Source organism: Hippichthys cyanospilos, chromosome 2 (genome assembly GCF_059441005.1).
Source record: "Hippichthys cyanospilos isolate Australia breed blue-spotted pipefish chromosome 2, RoL_Hcya_1.0, whole genome shotgun sequence".
In the NCBI taxonomy this organism is placed as follows: Eukaryota; Metazoa; Chordata; class Actinopteri; order Syngnathiformes; family Syngnathidae; genus Hippichthys; species Hippichthys cyanospilos.
Window position 1 is genome coordinate 7,618,277 of NC_142370.1, and position 20,774 is coordinate 7,639,050.

A 20,774-nucleotide genomic window follows, 5' to 3' on the forward strand; every position below is an offset into this window, starting at 1 on the left:
TTTGTGATGTTTTTTTTTTTTTTAATTAGTTAAAGCAGCGGTGGTCAAAATATATCTGTTTTTTTTTTTAAGCTGGGACAAGAACAGTACTTTTTTCAGATTAAGAGCAAATTATTTGGAACATGAAGTCATTGCTAAATTGAGTTATCGTGAATTGCAAAACGTTTCGTGCTTTTATTTTGTTCAGTTTCACACACAAAAATTTTCATTTTTGATGAGTCAGAAATTAATCAGATGTTACGTAATTTACTCGTCTTGCTGAATAAAATACGCCTAGACTACAATTCAGCTTCAACGTTATCTACGTCAGACACTGATAAAAGAGCACTCTAATTTTTCTTTTCTTTAAAATTGAAGAATAGAACTACTGTACATCTGTTCCTATTTAATTTTTGTTTGTTTTTGTTTTTTTAATGGCAGGCGATGGGGCGTTTTTCAGGTTCACACAGTAAAAAAAAAGTCCTTATATGTCGGGCATGTCAAAGCAGAATCGCAGTGCAAGTATTATGAATATAGTTATAGTAGGATGGCACGATACTTCCTATTGTAACGTGTGACCTGAAGCTGAAGGAAGTGAGGCAGCGTGCACAAATCCCGGGGCAGAGTCCAAATCAAGAGGGCTTTGAGAACGGCCGAGCCTTTCGCAGAAGAGCAAACAATACTAAGACTCGCACACCCAACCGGACACACAGACTTGAAAAAAGGTATTCCCGTATGTAACGAGAAATACACTTGGTCTGAATATGGTTCTGTCATCGGTGTTCAGTGTGTAGTCAGTGAAACGCATGGGGACAAACACTCAAACTAGGTCTAAGTTCTTCATATAGCCCCAAATGATAGGTTAGTCCATTTTTTATTTGATTGCCTAGGTATGTCGTTTTTTGTTTTTTTTTTAAATCCAAATAGAGTCAATCTTATTATGTACTGTAGGTTATTAATTAACTGGACTGTTTTTTGAGTCAAAGTTATTCAATTTTCCTCAAAAGTGTTATTCTTTTTAACAAACGTTTTTTTTCTTTTAACTTTCTATACACAATTGGATTAAAAAAGTGGGTCAAATGGGTGAAATTACATTTTCATTTAACCCGTCTATTTTTGACCCAATTGTGTAGGAGTTTATAATTACACTTATGGATATGACGTAGCCTCTAATCAACATTTTTACACCCTAAAAAGAAGTGGGTTAAAAAAGAAATGGTTTTTCATTTTCATTTCACTCAAAAACCTTTGTCATTCCATTTTTGACTCAATTCGGGTTGTTTTTGAACCAACAAATCCCTCAAGCACAAATCTGCCTCTCACTTTATGCATAAATAATATTTTGCACTCTATTATCAGCACCATTGTTTCTGTTTGTTTTATTGTTTTTCTTTATTGCTATTTATTTATTTGCTCGATTATGGAATGTAGTCTGCTGCTCGGGAAGTGAACAGATTAAGAATGTCATTGTGTGGTATAAAAATATTATACATATGACACTAAAACTTGAATCTTGAATAAGCAAGTTTTTACACTCCAAAATCATGTGGTTTAGAAAAAAATGGGTTGAACAGGAACCAGCGAAACTTAAAGTCAATCAATCTACCTACCCCATAAAGTCCATGTTTGACGCAATTTGAGTCATTTTTGCCCCAACTGTTTGATTGTAGATTGGTTACACTTATTCACATGATATATTTAGCTTTCATTCTGATATAAAGACTCAACATGGCATGGTCTCAGTTCTGTTCTTGAAAAAGGTTGAGTCAATCCTCTACCGCCAGCAATCAGGCTCCACCCCTCACTCATAGCTGAAAAATGGCAGTCAAAGGGAGCGCATCTCAGAAAGTGCTATTGAAACTACTACTTTGAATGCAAAACTGTGCTCAGGTACATAAAAGGATCATGCAAGGTCTAAGTGCAGAGTAGCTGAGGTGTGAACAACCGTCATCTTCTATTACCTCATTTTCCAGTTATTGTTTAATTCCGTCACCTGCAAATGATAGGGTACTGTTTCTCTCTCTCTCTCACGCACACGTACGCACACGTACGCACACATAAACACACGCAGGTGGGCAGCTCACCTTTGTGGTTATGTGACACCTCAGTGAACGGGGTAAAGGTGGCTCGTTTAGTGCTGCGAATAGGCCGCCGCCCTCCGAGCGCCTGTCAGTTGCTTTCAGTGTGAGTCAAGCGCAGAAGGTCGCGTTATCCGTCCAGAATGTCCGTCAGTCGGAGAAATTGGTCAGCTTTGTCCAGGTAGGTCTCACCCTCCAAACGCGGGCACGTTTTATATTTTGTATGGTATTTTTTGATTTACTGTATTGTGTCATTTGAGCCTTAATATTCCTTTTACTTTCATTTTTTATGGTTATATTGTATTATAATATGCAGTATGGATTTTTGTAAGTTTTTCATTTATAATACTATATGTGTTTTTACTATTGTAATTCTTTTTGCAACGTTACTATGATTTTTCATTCTTTTTCATTTACTATCTCTTTAAAAACCACAATTTAGCACTTTGTACTTACGATAAACATTTGTTGTAAACCTCCCATCCAGAATTGTAACTTTGTAACTATTTGACAACCGAAATCCTTTTCCTTAATACTGAATCTATCTAATCAATTCACTTTATTGCCAAGCCCTACTATCATGCGTTTATTGCCTTTAATACTGCCATTACCTTACGGTTGATACAAGACTAGCTTTTTCCATTTTACGACCTTCCATGCGCACTGTGTCCTCAGCTTGGCACGCCAGCGGACAATAGAGGATGAGGAGGAGGTGGAGCGGGAAAGAAGGAGAAAGGGGAAGAGCTCCAGCAGCGCTTATGACAGCGAGGGAGAGTCCAGTGAAGAACCCCATAGCACGGTCGCATGCAAACAGGGGTCCGAAGCAACACCAGAAACCGCTACAGACCCCTGCAGGTTCAACTTCACATTACAAAAATCCTTTTCATTTTTCACGGGTTCTAGTTTTTGTTTTCTTCTTCATGTGGCATCTGAGGTGCCATGGAGAGAGTCGCTCAGCTTTGATAGTTGGCCACAACTCCAGAGACAAGAGAAAAAAAAAAAAAAAAAAAAAAGAGCGGATTTGACACCTTTGCCCCACGGGAATATGTGACCTGCATTGCCTTTCAAACTGACACCATGCGTGGAGATGTGGAATTTGTCAAAAGCAAAGGAGCTTTACAGGAATCAGTTGAGCTTGAAGGCTTTCGTCAGGGATCTCAAGACCAGCTTGTTGTATTGTTCTTTTCCAGTGCGGAGCAGATGCCGCTGGACTTTATGGAGATACTGCGAGTCCGGGATGAGAAGCGAAGGCTGAGGCACATGGAGTCTCTGAGTCGCCAGAAGGTGGATGGGGATGATGACCAGGAGTCTGGCGGTGGAGGAGGTGCAGAGCTAATCATGCAGCAGGACAAGCCCACAAAAAACTCAGAGCCGCCACAAAAAGTCAGCCCTTACTTTTCCAAGGACGTCCACATCCATAAGAGCGATATCATCTCAAACACACACGTAGGACCTCATTTATATTTCTAATGTTTTCGCCTTGACATGAGGTGCGCATCTCCTCGAGAAAAAGAGGCAGAGTATTTTTTAGCATTTTCACTCGACTTTCAAGGCGTGTGCTATGTAAATATGGGCGGTATCATATCAAAGATGATTTCCATTCCTCGCTTTGAATTGCATGTAGATAATAGCTGCGTTATAAGTGTGGAAACACTGCCGTCCAGTGGTCACAGTTGTCAGTACAGCGCTCAATTGACTTGGACATATTAGGTAAGCTTATGACAAGGGTGTGTGCTCTTCTCCGTAAAAAAAAAAATGTATTTGACCAGAATTTGATTTTTTATTATTGTTATTACTATGTCCATGGCACTGGATGAGTTAACGGGAGGTGTTCATTAACGAACCCTTCTCTGGATTTTTTGAGCATGACTTCGCAATCACTTTCATGCGATGGAAACCTCCATCCATCCCGCAACATTCCAGACCTCCTACGCAATAAGTCAAATATGCGACATTGGAATACCTGTTGTATCCCGAAAAACTTAAATTTGGTCACTCGTCAAAGCAGCAATGTCCTCTTAGCTGTCATCAGGTGTATTCTTGTGGAGGAGAAGATAAAATGCAAATAGGTGAGGATTTTTTTCTCGCAATTACTCAAAGAATATACACAAGTAGCAACGATTTACAACATTTGTAATGAGACAAGCACCAAGGAGGCTGGATTGGAGCCTGCAGTCAGCTGTTGCCTCACAGAGAGTCGAGTTAATCATTTTCAACATTTGGGAAAAACAACCGAGGTGTGGGAGTACAGAAAGGCGCAAAAAAAAATGCATAAACAAAACTTTTGGGTGTTGTACTTCCTCGAAGAAAAAGCAATCCTCTAGCCTCTAATCTTACGTCTTTGATGGGATGCACAAAATCTGTTATCATTTGCCTCTATCAGTTTGGTGATCTAGATTTAAATAAGGCGCATTTTCTAACATGCAACCTATCGAGCGAGGCCATGCCTGTGCGATGTTACGTAATGCAAGGTGTGTATCATGTGTCTTCGCACAAAAGCGTTCTACTTGTGTTGACACTGTCTCCTGTCTGTGTCTTTCAGCAAGAAAGTGGAGAGCCATCTGGGAAAGACCCGGTTTCCAGGAATCCGTCCGACCCGACGCGCAAATTTGTCAGGTGAACACTCACTGTTTTTCTGCACTATTTGTTTCAACATGAATTCAAAAAAGTACATACAGAAAAATATTTGCAAAGACACACTACTCATAAAAAGCCAAGAATTTTGAGCATTTATGATTAACTTAAAAGCATCCTAAAAAAGGGAACATAGTTTGACCTCAAAATTTCATTTCCGAAGACTTTTCTCATCAGTAACTGAAAAACAAATGCATGTATTATGATCGGTATTAATGGGAAAATGAGGCCTCATGAACCACTTGTAATTTTTTATAAGTCCTCTAGATGGTGCTCTTGGTTAAAAGAAAAAAAAAGGTAGTGCAATGGAAATGGGTTAAATTTCCACCATCTTTGACCTTCCAGTTATGTTTGTAAGGAAGAACAATACCGTCCTTGGGTCACTTTGACTCAGGCTGTGTTTAGTTGCCTAAAGAAATGCATTTAACCCAAATGCAATACCAGTTTTAACCAGTGTGTTACATATTTTATTTTTCAGATACGGGAACAATTTCTCTGGGTCAAAATGACCCGGAGGTGTGTTCTATTATCCAAAAGTATCAGACGCATTTGTGTGTGTGTGTGTGTGTGTGTGTGTGTGTGTGTGTGTAACCCAATTACAAATCTTGTAATTCCTTTGCGGTAATATTTCGACAAATGTCATGAATTGAAAAATGCACTAATAATAATAATGTGTACAAATGACATTTTAATCAGAGATGTTGGTTTTCATTCTTAGCCAAGCAGATGTCTTGTACACTCCGCCACCCCCCAAAAATAAATTCCAACATTTACTGAAACATTCAAATGGGTCAATTTGACCCAATAGTTTATAACCAAGAGAGCCAACTAAAAGAACAAAAAAATATATAACAAAAGCGCTTCATTGGGTTCCATTTGTCCATCATTAATGATCTGTTTTACACATAGCCTTCCTCACACTGTTCACATTTCTTTAAACTGAGATGACACCTTTATATCCTTATCAGTTGACCTTTTTGCAAACAGGATGTTCACAGGAACGTGACCAGTCAGCGAACACTGCTAGGTGGCAACATATTTACGGGGACATTGACTTAACGTCATGTGAAATCCTGCATCTATTATTACAGTAGATCATACAGTGGTGAAAACGGGGTACTGTATTTTTCTTGTGTCTCTGTTGTAGTTCAGTCTCCATCGCTCTCAATCAGAGCCCATCTGCTAGCGGGCACACAACTCCCGTCAGCCCCCTCTCACCTAAGACCCCCAGGTCACCTCAAGAACAATGGTCCTCACCTTGCACTAGCCCCTCCCCTAGAGGCCCGGGAAGCCCCATCCCTAATGGACACGCAACGGAGGTATCGCACACATGCATATATACAAAAGTATATAGCAGCTCTCTGAAATGATGTTCTTCAACAACTCTGCCATCTAGTGGAAAAGTATTGTATTGTTCAGCCTGTCACCCAGAGGGCTGAAGACGTTTGAAAAGAATTTACTGTACTACTGGAATTGTGATTTTTTTTTCCCCACCTCCGGTATAGCAATAGCAGGCAGCAGTTAATTTTTGCAATCATTTCTCAAGAGCCTCCTCCAGGTATTTTTTCAAATAAAAAAAATAAAAACTGTAGTTGATAAACCAGTGGTTCTCAATGTGGGGTGCGCAGCCTGACTGCAGGGGGTCAGTGAAATAATTTGGGTGTTTTGGAACTGATTGTTTACCTTTTAACAGTTCCAGATTTGTGCCTTGTTCGGCTTAGTCTCTGTTTTTTTGGTGCTGACTCTGGCAACTGTTGATAGTACGCTGATTGTGTTGATAGTGCGCTGTGTGTCTACCTAAATAGAAGCCATTGTAACATCTAGGATTTGTGTTATTTTATATTAAATTGTGAACGTATTCATGACTTTTTGGAAGTTTTCTGGAGTTGTTACTTGCTGGTGCTAAATACTTTGCCATGTAGTCTTTGAAATATTCACGACAACCTCAAATGAAATTGGACCGAACGAGTGAGAAAGCAATAGATCGGATGACACTATCAATGCAAACAAATCTACGGATTTATCACTTCAACTTTTTGGCCTCGTTTCCCATACACAGTTTTGGTCAAATCAAGACAAGACTAATCTGGATTAACATCTTTAAAATGGTGTAACTTTTGGTGAATATTTAAACCCTTAAAGACCAGGATTCATTTTTTTTGTAAGAACAGCTCTTTTTTGTTTTTTTTCAAAGCATACATCTTCACAGCGAAAATTTGATCATGTGTACAACTGATGAGCTCTCGTTTGGCGCAGTGACAACCACAACCTCATTTCTCCATTGTTGTCCATTTTCTCAGAGCAGCCTGATGAGCCCGGAAGCGACAAGCAAGCCCATCTTTGTCAGGAAAAGCTCCAGAACCATATCTTTTCGGGTAACTGCACAACACACCGCCAATACACTCCCGGGACCCAACGTGTTCATTCATCGCCACTAAAAACAGTCATGTAGAGACACACGCCATGTGCTTGCTTTACAGATGATGAGGAGGAAAGAGGAGGATATTTCTCCATTGCAAAGGAGGTAAAGATATTTTACAAGAGCAGAATTTGGACTTAGGGCATTGCTTATTTTTTTGTGTGTCTCTGTTTTAGCGCAAGTGTGAGAGTGGCAACCAAAAAGTTTGAATCCAACACGGTATTTCGCTTCGACTTGAAAGTAAACGGAGGACAAGGGGACTGAGACATTACTAATAATAATAATCTTGTGGGAAAATGTGAACAATTGGACATTATAAATGGTGAAAATTTTTGATCTTGTCCAATTACAACAGACTCTGTGCTGAACTAGGACTAAAACATGCACGCTTGAATGAGCTCAAGCCCGTTCTGTCTCATTTCGTCTAATGTCTAAAAAATTCTCCCAACAACAAGCAGATCTTTGTGCTAGAATTTTTACCGGACATTCTGAGATGGCCGGGTGTGAGGCATTTGATGAAATTACCTCGAACACAGAGTGGAAATTTGGCCTTTTCTCAGGTTCAACATCAGAAACATTGGACATCAAAAATCCCCTCAGAAAACATAATTGAAGTAAATAAATCCACTTATCTGAGAAGATGTCTCAATACCTTTTGTCTACACAATGTAAATTCCATACATTAAGTGGTGTCTTATTTATTGTTTATTTTATCATTATTGTTGAATTTCTCTGACTTTGGATTGGATCAGAATGAAGCCCTCAATGAGGACAAAGCACCATCTTTTCAGAGGAAGTGAGTCTTACTGTATTTAATTATTTCAACTATGAAAACCTTTCAGTCCCACGCTTGACTCACCAGGATCACATTTTTGTGTAGTTCCGCTCAGAGGGTCTCATCTCGAGCCATCCAGGAGAAAATGGAAAGACTAGCCCAGGCTGCACAGGTCGGTGCCTCCTGCTCTTCAAAATGACAAAGCAGGCACATAACAGTCGCAATTATTTCTCTTGACAATTGCACAGAAATCGGAAACAGGTCGGTCTCCCGACGTGAGCCAGCGTACTTTGTACCTTCTGGACGAGGTGTCCAGGAAGAGGGGGCTCTTTGAGAAGGAACCGCAAGCAACAAGCCCAATAGGCCCTTCCAGAAATGTAAGGACGCAGGCCTGAACTTGCTCATGCTTTCTGTTTGAAAACGTAAATCTTGGCATGTCTTGCAGGAAATTCGAAGATCCGTGACTACAATAAAGGATCGGATCGATCGCTGGCGTGACAAGACCAACCGTGGGGGATCCAGCTCTAGTCCCACGGTCAGAGCCGCCATGACAGCTTGTTGACTGCACCTGTGCAAAATTGATCGCGAATCTGAATCTGCCGATATCTTGCCAACTTTACTTAAGTTGCAAAAGGCAACACCTGGTGCACGTTACCACGTGGCCACGAGGGGGCAGTATACGTTCTCCCTCGCCCTCTTTTTTTTTTTTAACCCAAGCGATGACCCCGAACAATTTTACATTTTTTATTTCACTCAGGATCGTTTTGATTTACAAAAACATATAAAGATATAATTGATGTAAATATATAAAGATATAATTAAAACAACGGTTAGCAAACATCTAAAAAAAAAGTCACCATAAGAATCATCAAACTATCAAAGACTACCCAGATTTGATGAAAAAAAGTTTATTTAACATTCTAAGACACTGTAACAACACGCAGTTTGAAAGTGAACGGTGTACTTACAATAAATACAATAATTATATAAAAATTATGATTAAAAAACAATTACCCAATTACGCTAGCATGTGTTGCTTACAAATGAAAAAAATGAACCTAAAATATAGTTTTAAAAGAAACAGTACCAAAAAATTAAACGAATACCTTGTACATTATAAAAAGTTATCCTACTTAAACTCTATTTGCTTGGCAGTGATTCTTTATAATACCGCTAGAGGACACTCATAGCCTTACATAGTGAGAAGGTAGATAATATTATACAGTACTGTATTTAGTTTAGTAGTAAGAGTTATGGTCAAAAATATGTGTGCTTAAACCTCTCAAGTATTTTCAAATCTTTTCCTTCTAAAACATTTTCATATGCGCTGATTCATGTGGGGATCCCGGCAACTAATTCTTCAATATTGTGTTGCAGGCCTTCAAGCATGTGGACATTTCCAGCAAGAAGAGTTTGTTTGAGAAGCCATGAAAATATCACAAACTTCAAATCAGAAAAAAAAAAAAAATCTACAAGTGAAAGGTTATTTTTTCATATTGATTTGGAAAAGTGCGAGGAACTTTTTTAATCGGGTACTTTGTAAATATGCAAAATTAAGTGTATTTGAATTATTTTGCATTTGTTTTGCTTGAACAATCTGTTTACCTTCTTGGAGAAAAACAAAATAAAAAATAAAACACGACGTAGTTTTGTAAGACTAAAAAGGTTGGTGCTTCTTTTCCATTGACTTATTTGAATGACTTATTTAAAGCTAAAGGTACAAATGCAATTTGTCAATATTGAAGCACTTTGAACATGGTGGTATTAAGAAGTTCATTTGCCAATCTAAAAGTCAAAGCTGGTGTTGTGAAATGAGAAAGTTTCCATTTGTGAAATAAAACGTTTTCCATTACACTTCATTGAACTCTGCCATCTGTGCCATTTCAACGTATATATATATATATATATATATATATATATATATATATATATATATATATATATATATATATATATATATATATATATATATATATATATATATATATATATATATATATATATATATATATATATATATATATATATATATATATATATATATATATATATATATATATATATACATACATATACATATATGGTGCTACATGGTGGGCCAGGGGTGGCCATTGTAACCTCCCTCCCACAGCTAGTGGAAAACTTTGATATCCCAGATTTTTCTGACATGTAAACATGTATACAGTATTCTTGCACTCCTTGACAACTTCTAGATAACTGCATGTTTACGTTTAATTTTATATAATAAAATACAATTATTTGATTTCATGAAACCATGACTGCATGCCACCCCTGGCCACACCTCACTGAGGTGTTGTGACAGCTTGGCAACCCCACAGAAAAATGTCTGGCTACGCCCCTGGTCACACGGTAATTGGGCTAATAACATGGTAACAATAAGCATATTAAAGTGATGCAGCAAAAAAGAAAAAAAAAATCATCACGCACGTAGAGAAAAACAATGTGTGAACTTTTTTGGGGTGCTTTCCCAAGCCCTGCAGCAGATTTTCTTTGCACAACTTCCTGTGGCTCATGTGACCTGTGGATGATCCCAATTTTCAAATATGTATGTTTGGGTTAACTAGATTGTGTCAAGACTAAACGATGTCATTTTTATCCAAAGAAAATAAATTAAAGTATAGTTGTGATAAATATGTACAAAAATATGCAAAAAAAAACCAAACAAAAAAAACAAGCAGCTCCTAATAGTCTTTGTAATTCTTTTAATTTTAGACATAACCACCCACTTATCTGTTCAGATTAGACTCCTGTGTCTGTGTTTTGTCAGCAGACACTTTCCATAGAAGGGTGTGTATGTTTACTTTTCCACTCAGCCTTATTTGGTTCTGCTGATAACACAAAAATGGCAGCTCTCTTGAAAGTTATTAATAACATAACAAAAGGTGGTGCAGCTCCTAAGTTTTGCACTCATCCTTGTAGGATCTTTCTTGTGGCTCGAGCTTGCACTTTGAACGGTGAATAAACGAAGGATTTCCGCTCAAACTGAAAGAGCGTTTGTGCTCAAGATCACCGCTGGTCATGTCGGACACTGAGGAGGTGGTGGAGGAGTACGAAGAGTAAGTCCAGTATCGGATTTGCAGCTGCACATCACACAATGTCATTTTGGGTCATCTTGAATCTGGTTGATTTTGACAGGGAGCTGGAAGGTAAGAAAAGTCATCGCCACTCATGAAGAGGTCATATGCTGGCAAAACCAAAGATGTGCATTGCAGACAAACGCTAACTCCAAAACATGACAACCTTGTACGGTAACGTGACGCCACTCTACGTACTGTATACGCACAAACTCTATTCACAGGCCTGGGTGGCAATGGTGGCTCACATCATAAATGGGCATGGATCCTTTCTTTCACAATTCAATCAATCAATCAATCAATACAATAGAAAGCCACATAAAAAGAAATGTCTTTAAAACTCTGTTTGCATTTACAATATTGGCTCTTTTAGAATGGTCAATAATCAGGCCATTTATTGGCTTTCTCTTTTTTACACATTAACACATTAAATGGAGTATGTGTATTTTTTCGCCCATGGGAGCTTTAGGGGCATTACGGTAATCGGAGCAATACACACTCATCCTCTGGCTGTCCATAGGTATAAAAGACACTCCTGAGGAGTGCCACCCCCCATTTAATGAGAACTAGACCTATGATTATATTTAAAATTTACTGTGGGTTGTTAAGCCCACATTTATATTTAAGTTTTTGAATTTTATAATCATTTAATTTATTCATTTTTTGTAAAGCGCTATATAAATAAAGTGCATTTACATTTTACACACACACACACACACACACACACAAAAAAAAAAAAAAAAAAAAAATATATATATATATATATATATATATATATATATATATATATATATATATATATATATATATATATATATATATATATATATACAGTATATACAGTATAGTAACATTCATGAACTTTTCAACCTTCATGAAATATTTGAATAATTAGTTAAATGGTTCTGGTCCTCAGGGAAAATATTGCCTGTCATTACAAAAAACACTACCGCTTTCGTCCATATGACGCCGCCATAATCAACAAAACGGAAAGTTCCTTGTTTTAAATAATCGGCTATTGGAATTTTTCTGCAGCCAAATATCAAAACTGCCTTTAAAAAGAAAAAAAAACAAAAGTCCGTATCAATCAGGCACTCATCCGGCAACCTCACCTCACATGTGACCATAATGTAAGTAGTATAAAATATTAATGAATGTAGTTGACGTTTAGCATCAAATATTCCGTTGAGAGGCCAAAATTGCAGGTGAATCATTATGTTGCATCACATGAATGTGTTCTTTTTCCAGAGGAGGAAGAGGAGGAGGTAGAGGAAGGTGAGGCAGAAGAGGAAGAGGAGGAAGAAGGTACTACATGTGATTTGTGCTCAAGTGCACGCTGTTGCATTTAGTGTGAAAGTACGAAATGGCTGAATGAATAACATTTGATAAGGAGGCTTCTTGTAAACATCTGAGTCGACAATGTCAGTGAATTTGACAGTTTTGAAATATGTCTGGCACACACGTCACTTCTTTTGAGAGTAATGAATGTACTTGAAATACCTGTGTTGGGTATCTCATTGTTGTTATTGCTTTCCTGCGACCTTGTGTTGTGATGACCTTTTTGTTCTTTCTATGAAAAAAAAAAAACAATACAAGAAACCTAAGAGCTAACATGACAGTTGGTTAAAGGAGGAGTCAACCCAAATATTATCTTTACCAAAATATACTTTATCAGACCCAGTCATTTTAATATTGCATTCTGATTAATATTAGATTTGTGGACTATTGCTGCGATTATTTAATCGTTTTTTTTATATCCATCTCTGGGGGCGACCATTTTATCACTGGCTGTCACCTGAAAATCACATGACAATTGCCTAGGGCTAATGACCAATCGTGATAGGTTTGTGGGTTCAATTCCCCGACCATTGTGACAATTTCAATCAAAACACTGTACTTCAATTAGAGGGTTTGCATAGAACATATGTGAAATAAGAAAAAAATACAAATTTAGGGTTGATTTCTGCTCAAAATGGAAACTGTTATTTACCATATTTAACTCACAAGATCTCTATAAAGGACTTGGTAGCTTGAGGTTTTTTTTATGTGCCTGTGTGTTCTATTCTAACAACTCCAATAACTGCCAAACCTCTCACTCACACGTGACATTTTTGGTCTTGCTAGCAGACAAGCCCACTGAAGAAGCGCAGGAGGAAGAGGAAGGCGCTGGAGAAGAGGAAGGTAGGAGAAGAGAAACACCAGGTGCAGGATGAATGCGGCGAAGGCATAAAAGCGAATCATAAGACTAATGTTCCGTGCATTTGTGGATCCAACACTGCTGAGAAAGTCGTGAGTTATCCGAGTTGGACGTCACTTTGGTATGTGACAGACAGCAGCGACTTGATGGGCGGCGTGTGTTTGTCTACGCCTTGTCATTGCACACGCACACACACACACACACACACACACACACACACACACACACACACACACACACACACACACACACACACGCAAACCTTCCAAGCCCGAGGCCTCACTTTAGTCACTAATTCATCATCTGAATCTGCTGACTATACAACACTCCACCCGTCCGCACACAGAAACACACACCTTATAAAAAAATAGGATGTTGATTAAGAAAAGATATAAATAAGTAAATAGTGGACGCATGAAATTTTCCAAAAGTCAAAGTAGATGTTTTACTACGGCTATTAAGGAAGCGAACAAATCATGGAAAATATATATCGATGAAAATTCTGAGGAGTTGAAGAATTTTTAACTCATTCAATGCCATTGACTAGTAGTGATAGACAATAGGAGACTCATGAAACATATCTTTTTTCTTCCTCTCGATGCTACTGTTTGTTTAAATTGCATTATACAAGGCTTTATTTTTAACCCTTGTACTGCACCATTTTGGGGTATTTCATCCACATCATTCTCACAGTATTTCAGTTGTTGGCAAGTTGACTTGCCATCTTGAATTTTTCAAGATTCGAGAGTTTTATTGTCACATGCATAGTAATACCACACAATAAAATTCTTATTCTGTTCACTTCCCCGAACAGACTGTGTTCCGAAATCGAGCAAATCATAAGGTAGGCAATAAAACAAAAACAACAAAAAAATAGTAATAGTAATAGAGCAATAAGGGCAGTAATAATGAACCATAAATACATGAATAGACTTACATTCTGAGCATATTACGGTGGTGAAAACTTTGACATGTTTTCACCATCCGGGTGAAATTTCAGCTCCTTGGTGTCTTCTTTCAATGCTTTCCCTTCGATGTGAAAGGCCTTGATGTCAAAAATCAATTTTTACTGGGCTTTTAAAACCATCAATCCATTTTAACTAGCTTGACAGTGAATGTGTTCATTGAGTGATTTTGATAATCGATTATCAATTAATCGTTGCACCTCTCAATCCTTTGGTGGACGAACAAATTCCCACCGTCGTCACAAGCCTTTCCTATGCCGTGACAAAGAGCTTGAGAGAGGTTTTTACTACACATTTTTCCCACTTCCTGTCATGCACCGGTCGTGTGTTAGCAAAGTCAAAACAGACACGTAAATGGTTACGCACCTTTTGCATACTCTTCTGTCGGCCATTTTGGTTTGACGCACATTGTGCTTTGCTTCCAGATGGCGACGCGGAAGCAGATGAAGGAGAAGGTAAAAATGGGGGCAAAAATGAGTTGCTGTTTCTCTCTTTCTGTGAACTTTCTGCTTTGGACAAATGCTTGAACTTGCTGGCTTGAATGCAAATGAGCGTGCTCGGTCTTGACTCGCATTTCCTCTCGTTACATGCTGCCGCTTCTCAACAAAGAAGAAAGCAAGCCAAAGTTTAAGTAAGCATCACCAAGTCGCTTATGTTTCCTTTGTTTTGACGCTGGAATACGTCGAATGTTCTGCACTGCCATGTACTCGAGAAAACTCCAATTTTGGTCTTTGTCTCACATTGTAGGCCGTTTATGATGCCCAACCTCATCCCGCCCAAGATTCCAGATGGCGAGAAGGTGGATTTCGACGTGAGTTATGAGATGGGCTGCACAGATACTTTAGACTGTGTCTGCTGGAGGGTGTGTTATGCAATTTTAAGTACACTCTGACAGTTTAATGTGAGTTAAACCTCTAAGCCAAAATGAGTATTAGGTTTACTATTAGTGCTGTCAAACAATAAAACATTTTTGACTAATGAATTTCCTATTTTTCCAAACAATTAAAGGGTTGCAAATTTTTTCATAATTAATCGGATTACATAATCATTTATTCCATGATGAAAAAATCTTGGGATTAACAGGAAAGCATTTTATACTAAAAAAGATCGTGTCAAAGCTCCTAGAAAAAGTGCAAAACTACCAAACCAGCCACACTGTTACAGGTGTCTTTCTCTTTTTACTTTTCATAGAAACAAGTCTCAAAACTTTTTACTTCTAGGTTTAGTTCTGCCTAAGCACCAAGGACATGTAGCTAACGAAGACGTCATCAAAAATCTGCATATTGATATTCATCACATTTACTTACTTTGGTCCAATATCAGCCTCCCACCAAAAAAAAAAAAAAATGCGGATTACATCAAACCAAATCCAAAGTGTCTGATATGAGCAGTCAAATACAAGCAGTCCATTCCAGATGCCGCTCCTGCTTTGCAACCATTGACTTCAATCGGGTTATTTCTCAAAGTTCTTTAATTAACTTTACTCAAAATGCTCTACATTCTCATTTTTTAGGTTGAATTTTACGTAACCTAAACGCTTGGAATACACGGAAACATAATTCTCTACAGTTACTGATGATTGCTCTTTGTTTGATCTTGGTTTGAAGTCTTAACATTTCAAAATTTTAAAAAGAAATAAATAAAAGCATCTATCATTTATCAAGGCTATAATATCTGTATCATTGGAAAAAAAAGAAGTATGATTTGACTTGTGCATGCAAAAGGAAGTGAAAACCCTGTTTACAGTTCTCAAAACTTTTTATGAAAATTTTTGTATGTCAATAACGAGCCAACGTGCCCTGTAAAGGACATCCATCGCAAACGGATGGAGAAGGACCTGATGGAGCTTCAAACTTTGATTGAGGTTCATTTTGAGAGCAGGAAGAAGGAAGAAGATGAGATCATCCTTCTCAAGGAGAGGATAGTGAGTCAACAGACGGACGCCAGACAAAAGGTGTCGATGATGCCTCACGTTGGCGTACGTTTGCCCGCAGGAGAGGCGCCGCTCTGAGCGAGCAGAGCAGCACAGGATCCGCAGCGAGCGAGAAAAGGAACGACAGAAACGTTTGGAGGTAGAGAAACGACAATATGACAACCTGCCAAGAATTCAAGACTACTTCTCCGATACCACACTACTCAACATACAGTATTGCACACTCACTGCTGAAATACTCATACTTCTAAAACCCATACTGTACTTCACTCTGTGTATCATTATATCATTTCAGAATATTTTTATACGAGCATACTTTAGAATTCCACAGAGTTGGATTTCTGTAGTGTCTATAAAAGCAATTAGGTAGCATGTGTGAGATGATTTCAGTAATTTGTATAAGAGTGAATCCGTAGTGTGTATGGAAATGTTTCAGTTGTGACGTAAGAGTGTTTCACTTGTGTGTGTTTCATTTGTGTGAAAGTGTTTCAGTAGACTGTGAGTATGGGGAAAAACGAGTGAGAGAGCATTAGTGTGTTTAGGTAGTATGTGAGAGTTTCAGTGGACAATGTGATTGAAAAAAATATGCGTGTGAGTCTTTCATCTGTGTGTGAATGTTTCAGTTGTGTGTACTGTAAGTGTGAGAGAGTGTTTCATTTGTGCGTGTGAAATTGTTTCTTGTGTTTCATTTGTTTTCAATTGTGGGTGTTTCACTGTCCGTGAGAGTGAGTAGACAACCTGAGGGCAAACACAGGCAAGTGAGTGTTTCAGTTGCGCATGAGAGTATTTCAGTGGACGACGTGAGAGGAAGGAGTGTCAGTGTTCGGTTTCGCATGAAAGTGTTTTTGTGGACTGCGAGTATGAGGAAAAAACAAGAGTGAGAGAGTTTCAGTTGTGCATGAGAGTGTTCCAGTCGTATATGAGAGTTTCAGTGGACAATGTGAGTGAAAGAAACAAGTGTGTGAGGGTTTCATCTGTGTGTGTTTTAGTTGTGTGTGAGTGTGAGGTGTTTCAGTTGTGATGTGAGAGTGTTTCATTTGTGTGTGAATTGTTTCACTTGTGTTTGTGTGTGGATTTCAGTTAAGAGTGTTTCTTTGAACATGAGTTTTTCAGCAAACAATGTAAAAATTAAGTGTTTCAGTTGTGCATGAGCCTAAAAAAAAAAACCCCAAGAACAAAAACTCATGATTCAGTGGTGCGTAAGAGGGATTTTTAGTAGTGCGTTTTAGTCTTTTGCTGGTGTGTATGAAGCTGTTTCAGAAGAGCGTGGGAGAACGTATCCAAAATGATTATATGCCTGAGTGACTTTTCTGCGCACATTCAGGAGGAGCGCACTCGCAAAGAAGAGGAAGAGGCCAAGAAAAGAGCCGAGGAGGATGCCAAGAAGAAGAAAACGCTGACCAGTCTGCACTTTGGAGGTTACATGCAGAAACTGGTGAGAAAGCGTTGGACCTTGCGGAGAAGGGTCTCCAGAATATGGCTATCGATAGTTGGCACAAGGGAAATAAAACTGACCTGGCTTTTCCACAGACAGAGAAGCGCAGTGGCAAGAAGCAGACAGAGAGGGAGAAAAAAAAGAAGATCCTGAGCGAAAGACGCAAGTCTCTGGACGTTGACACCTTGAACCAGGAGCAGCTCAAGTGTGTGTGGGGAAAAAATGAATTGTACTATTTCCTTTGCAAAAAAGAACAAAAGCATTTGTTGTTTGTTTGCTTTGGTGACTCAGAGCAAAAGCTCAGGAGCTGTGGGAGTGGATGAAAGAGCTGGAAGCCGAGAAGTTTGAACTGCAGTACCAGATCACCAGCAAAAAATATGAGGTGTGTAGAGCTAAGCAAATTGGGTGTTGGAAACAATGTATAGTCTACATCGATCGCTCTGATAATAACACTCAATTACAGGGGCCCTTTGATTTATTTTGTTTTTATTAGTGCAAGTATGCCTGATGTGAGTTTGTGCATTGCATTATGTTTTTTTTTTTTCATTGCAGATCAATGTGCTAAGGAACCGTGTCAGCGACCACCAAAAAACGTAAAAGTGCACTCTTCCATCACGCTTATTCAAAAGTGACATTCTAATTATGCGTTTTTTTTTGTTTTTGTTTTTTTTTACTAATAATGAAACGGATTGTTCACTTATTTAATAGCTGTCAGTATAGGTTCATCCCCTTCATGACGTCGTTCTAAAGTCTACCACCAAGATGAAACAACAATGAAAATACAAACTTAGCGATCAGTACTAGGAGCCAAAGGTGGCGTGAACGAAGACGCCAAAAACAGATCTTTTTACTGACATTGAAATAAACTGGAGTTGCCAACAAAGCAAAGGACGTGTCAAGAGAGAACACACGGTAACACTTGCTTGTCCAATCAAAAACCATTACTCAACAACAGTCCCAGGGGGTTTATGTACTACAACATTGATTGTCCAGCCATGTACTCCCATACAAACATTTTGGCCACTTGGTGACATTTTCGTCAGTAAAACTGACCAATCACAGCTCAGCTTGTGAAAGTTTGGGAAACAACCAATCACAGCTCAGCTTGTGAATGCCATATGACCAACAGGTGACCTTTGATTGGTTGAAATGTATTTTTAAGGGTATAAAGAATACACGTCAACGAGTTATCAAACGAATTAAGGACAAAAAGTTACGTTTTTACAAATGAAAATGGCTAAACAGAGTAAGTGGACGATCCTTTTGAGCGTAGCCCCTAAAATCTCACATGACTTTAGAATTTGAGAATTTTGCGTCAGGTAGAAAAAGCATGTGTTGCGACGCGGCGATAAAAAGCATTCCTGTTGCTTTTGCTCCAACTGGCCGAGCTGGCTGCGCAGTTGGGCGCGGTGCGGCGCAGCTGTCAACGAGTCCACACCTCCGGCACAGAATGTTGCTGCTAACTGACGTGTTATTTTTGGAACGGGAGGAGGATGAGAAAGGCCCGACACAAAGGCTATCGCTTACTAACACGCTCTGCCTTTTCCGCAGATCCAAGCGAACCAAGAGAGGCCTGAGGAAATAGTTGCAGAAGTCCGAGCCGTCTTGCACAAGTCAACTGAGAAGGCAAAGCTCACTTTAACAGCCATCATCAGTACTCAATAAATAAAAAATAATACTAATACTCAATACAATAAAGCGCTTCAATTTGTCCAATCATGGTTTGCAGGGTTCGCATCTAGCATTCAGCCACTTTCTCAAAAACTTGATTTCGCCATTTGGCTCATTTTCCAATCTTCAATTTTTAAAATGAAGAACCATTTGAATTCATTCGATTTACTGCCTAAGCCTAAAGCAAAGAAAGGATGAGACGGCGTCCATATGTAAAACAGGCTTCAACTTGCTCAAATGCTCATTAAACTAACGACGACGTCAATTCACATGATGGGACTGACACAGAGCTACCGTGACACTGAGCTTTGAGAAAATGCTGGAACGTAACTTGTGATGAAACTGATCTTAAATCTGCTCCGACCACTTGAATGAATCAATACAATGGAATGGCTGTTTTCATCCACATACTTGGAAGTAAATGAGAGTAAATTTGGAATTAAAAAAAAAAAATGCAATAATAATATGCAATAGTAATAATGTGTACATCCTGTTGGTGTACGACACTCAACATTCAGCAGTAAAGCAATCTTGGGCCTATACCAATTTTAATTACCCGTAATAAAGAACTAAGTCTTTTAGAGAGGATAAAAAATAATAAATAATACATTCTGCCTGACTTGAAAAGTCTGCATTTGAATTCACCTTATTTCTCATGCACAATACGGAACCTTTCCTTTGAGGGTCATATGCAGAAAGTCAAAACCGGGGGCTTGGTCTTTAGCAGCTCCAGCTTCATGCCTATTTTTTAAATTGCTGTGCATGTGCAGTACGGCAACTACACTAGGACAAAAATACGTAGGTTAGTTCTAGGTTAATAATACTAACCCCCCCCCCCCCCCCCCAAAAAAAAAAAATAAACAATGCAAATATAAAAATAAGAATGAATAGATGTAATAATTTGCTAATTAACCTTGAAAAAGACATTTTTTTTTCCGAGCACTGGCAATGGAATTTTAATGAAAACACCGTTGGTCAAACCCGCAATTAAGTATGGAGAAAATGTTGAGTCTGAGTGCCCATGAATGCGGGCTTAGCCAAAGTGTGGAAGAAAGGGGCGGGGCAATTGCATACTTATGGAATTTGGGACCCCTACGTGGGCTGCACAATCACTCGAATTTTAAGCGCGATCACAATATTGGCTACAATGATTAATTAAGCTGATCCTCTGTGATATTAACCTTTAAAAATGCTACATGCCAAATCAAGCACTTTTTTATCCTACCACCAGGGGGCAATGTTTTCCACATGTTTGCATGACAAAAGCTTCTGCGTTTCTCACCCTAATATATTATTTACCAGTGTGAAATGGTGTTGAGTTTTTCACCTGAAACCTGATATACAGTGCTAGCTGTCAATTGAGGCCCGTTTTGGAAAATCCGAAAATTGGAATGAATTGAGTTAGAAATGACCGAAAATGACATTTTGACTGCTTATGAATAAAAATTTGCTCAAAAGTAAATCATGTGCTTGGTTCAAAGTCTGCTTCATTTTTTTTTACATTGGTTATCACTTAGCAAGTAAGTTAGCTGTTTCCTTGTGTGTTTTTGCCATAATTATTATTTACTTTACTTATTTCAGTTTGTTGTTATT

At 38.5% G+C, this 20,774-nt stretch overlaps 2 protein-coding genes across 7 annotated transcripts; both read left to right on the forward strand.

Moving 5' to 3' along the window:
- The first annotated feature begins 2,125 nt into the window (after positions 1-2,125).
- Positions 2,126-9,670, forward strand: lad1 (ladinin). The gene is made up of 13 exons (XM_088408133.1): positions 2,126-2,238; positions 2,733-2,912; positions 3,248-3,503; positions 4,600-4,673; positions 5,839-6,010; positions 6,992-7,066; positions 7,172-7,215; positions 7,287-7,329; positions 7,863-7,906; positions 7,991-8,057; positions 8,134-8,262; positions 8,331-8,420; positions 9,263-9,670. The coding sequence occupies exons 1-13, from the start codon at positions 2,201-2,203 to the stop codon at positions 9,314-9,316; spliced, it is 1,266 nt and encodes a 421-aa protein (XP_088264259.1). The 5' UTR covers positions 2,126-2,200; the 3' UTR covers positions 9,317-9,670.
- A 1,059-nt stretch (positions 9,671-10,729) lies between these two features.
- On the forward strand, positions 10,730-20,020 carry tnnt2a (troponin T type 2a (cardiac)). Of its 6 annotated transcripts, none has more exons than XM_088408112.1 (14): positions 10,730-10,962; positions 11,042-11,052; positions 12,229-12,285; positions 13,108-13,161; positions 14,568-14,597; positions 14,752-14,773; positions 14,890-14,953; positions 15,950-16,066; positions 16,137-16,214; positions 17,400-17,510; positions 17,606-17,715; positions 17,802-17,892; positions 18,063-18,103; positions 19,062-20,020. In XM_088408112.1, the coding sequence occupies exons 1-14, from the start codon at positions 10,925-10,927 to the stop codon at positions 19,093-19,095; spliced, it is 858 nt and encodes a 285-aa protein (XP_088264238.1). In that variant the 5' UTR covers positions 10,730-10,924; the 3' UTR covers positions 19,096-20,020. The 6 variants fall into 6 exon arrangements, with proteins under 6 accessions (XP_088264238.1, XP_088264239.1, XP_088264240.1 ...); XM_088408113.1 differs by having other exon boundaries at positions 14,755-14,773; XM_088408114.1 differs by having other exon boundaries at positions 10,944-10,962; positions 11,042-11,154; positions 13,105-13,161.
- The last annotated feature ends 754 nt before the right edge of the window (positions 20,021-20,774 follow it).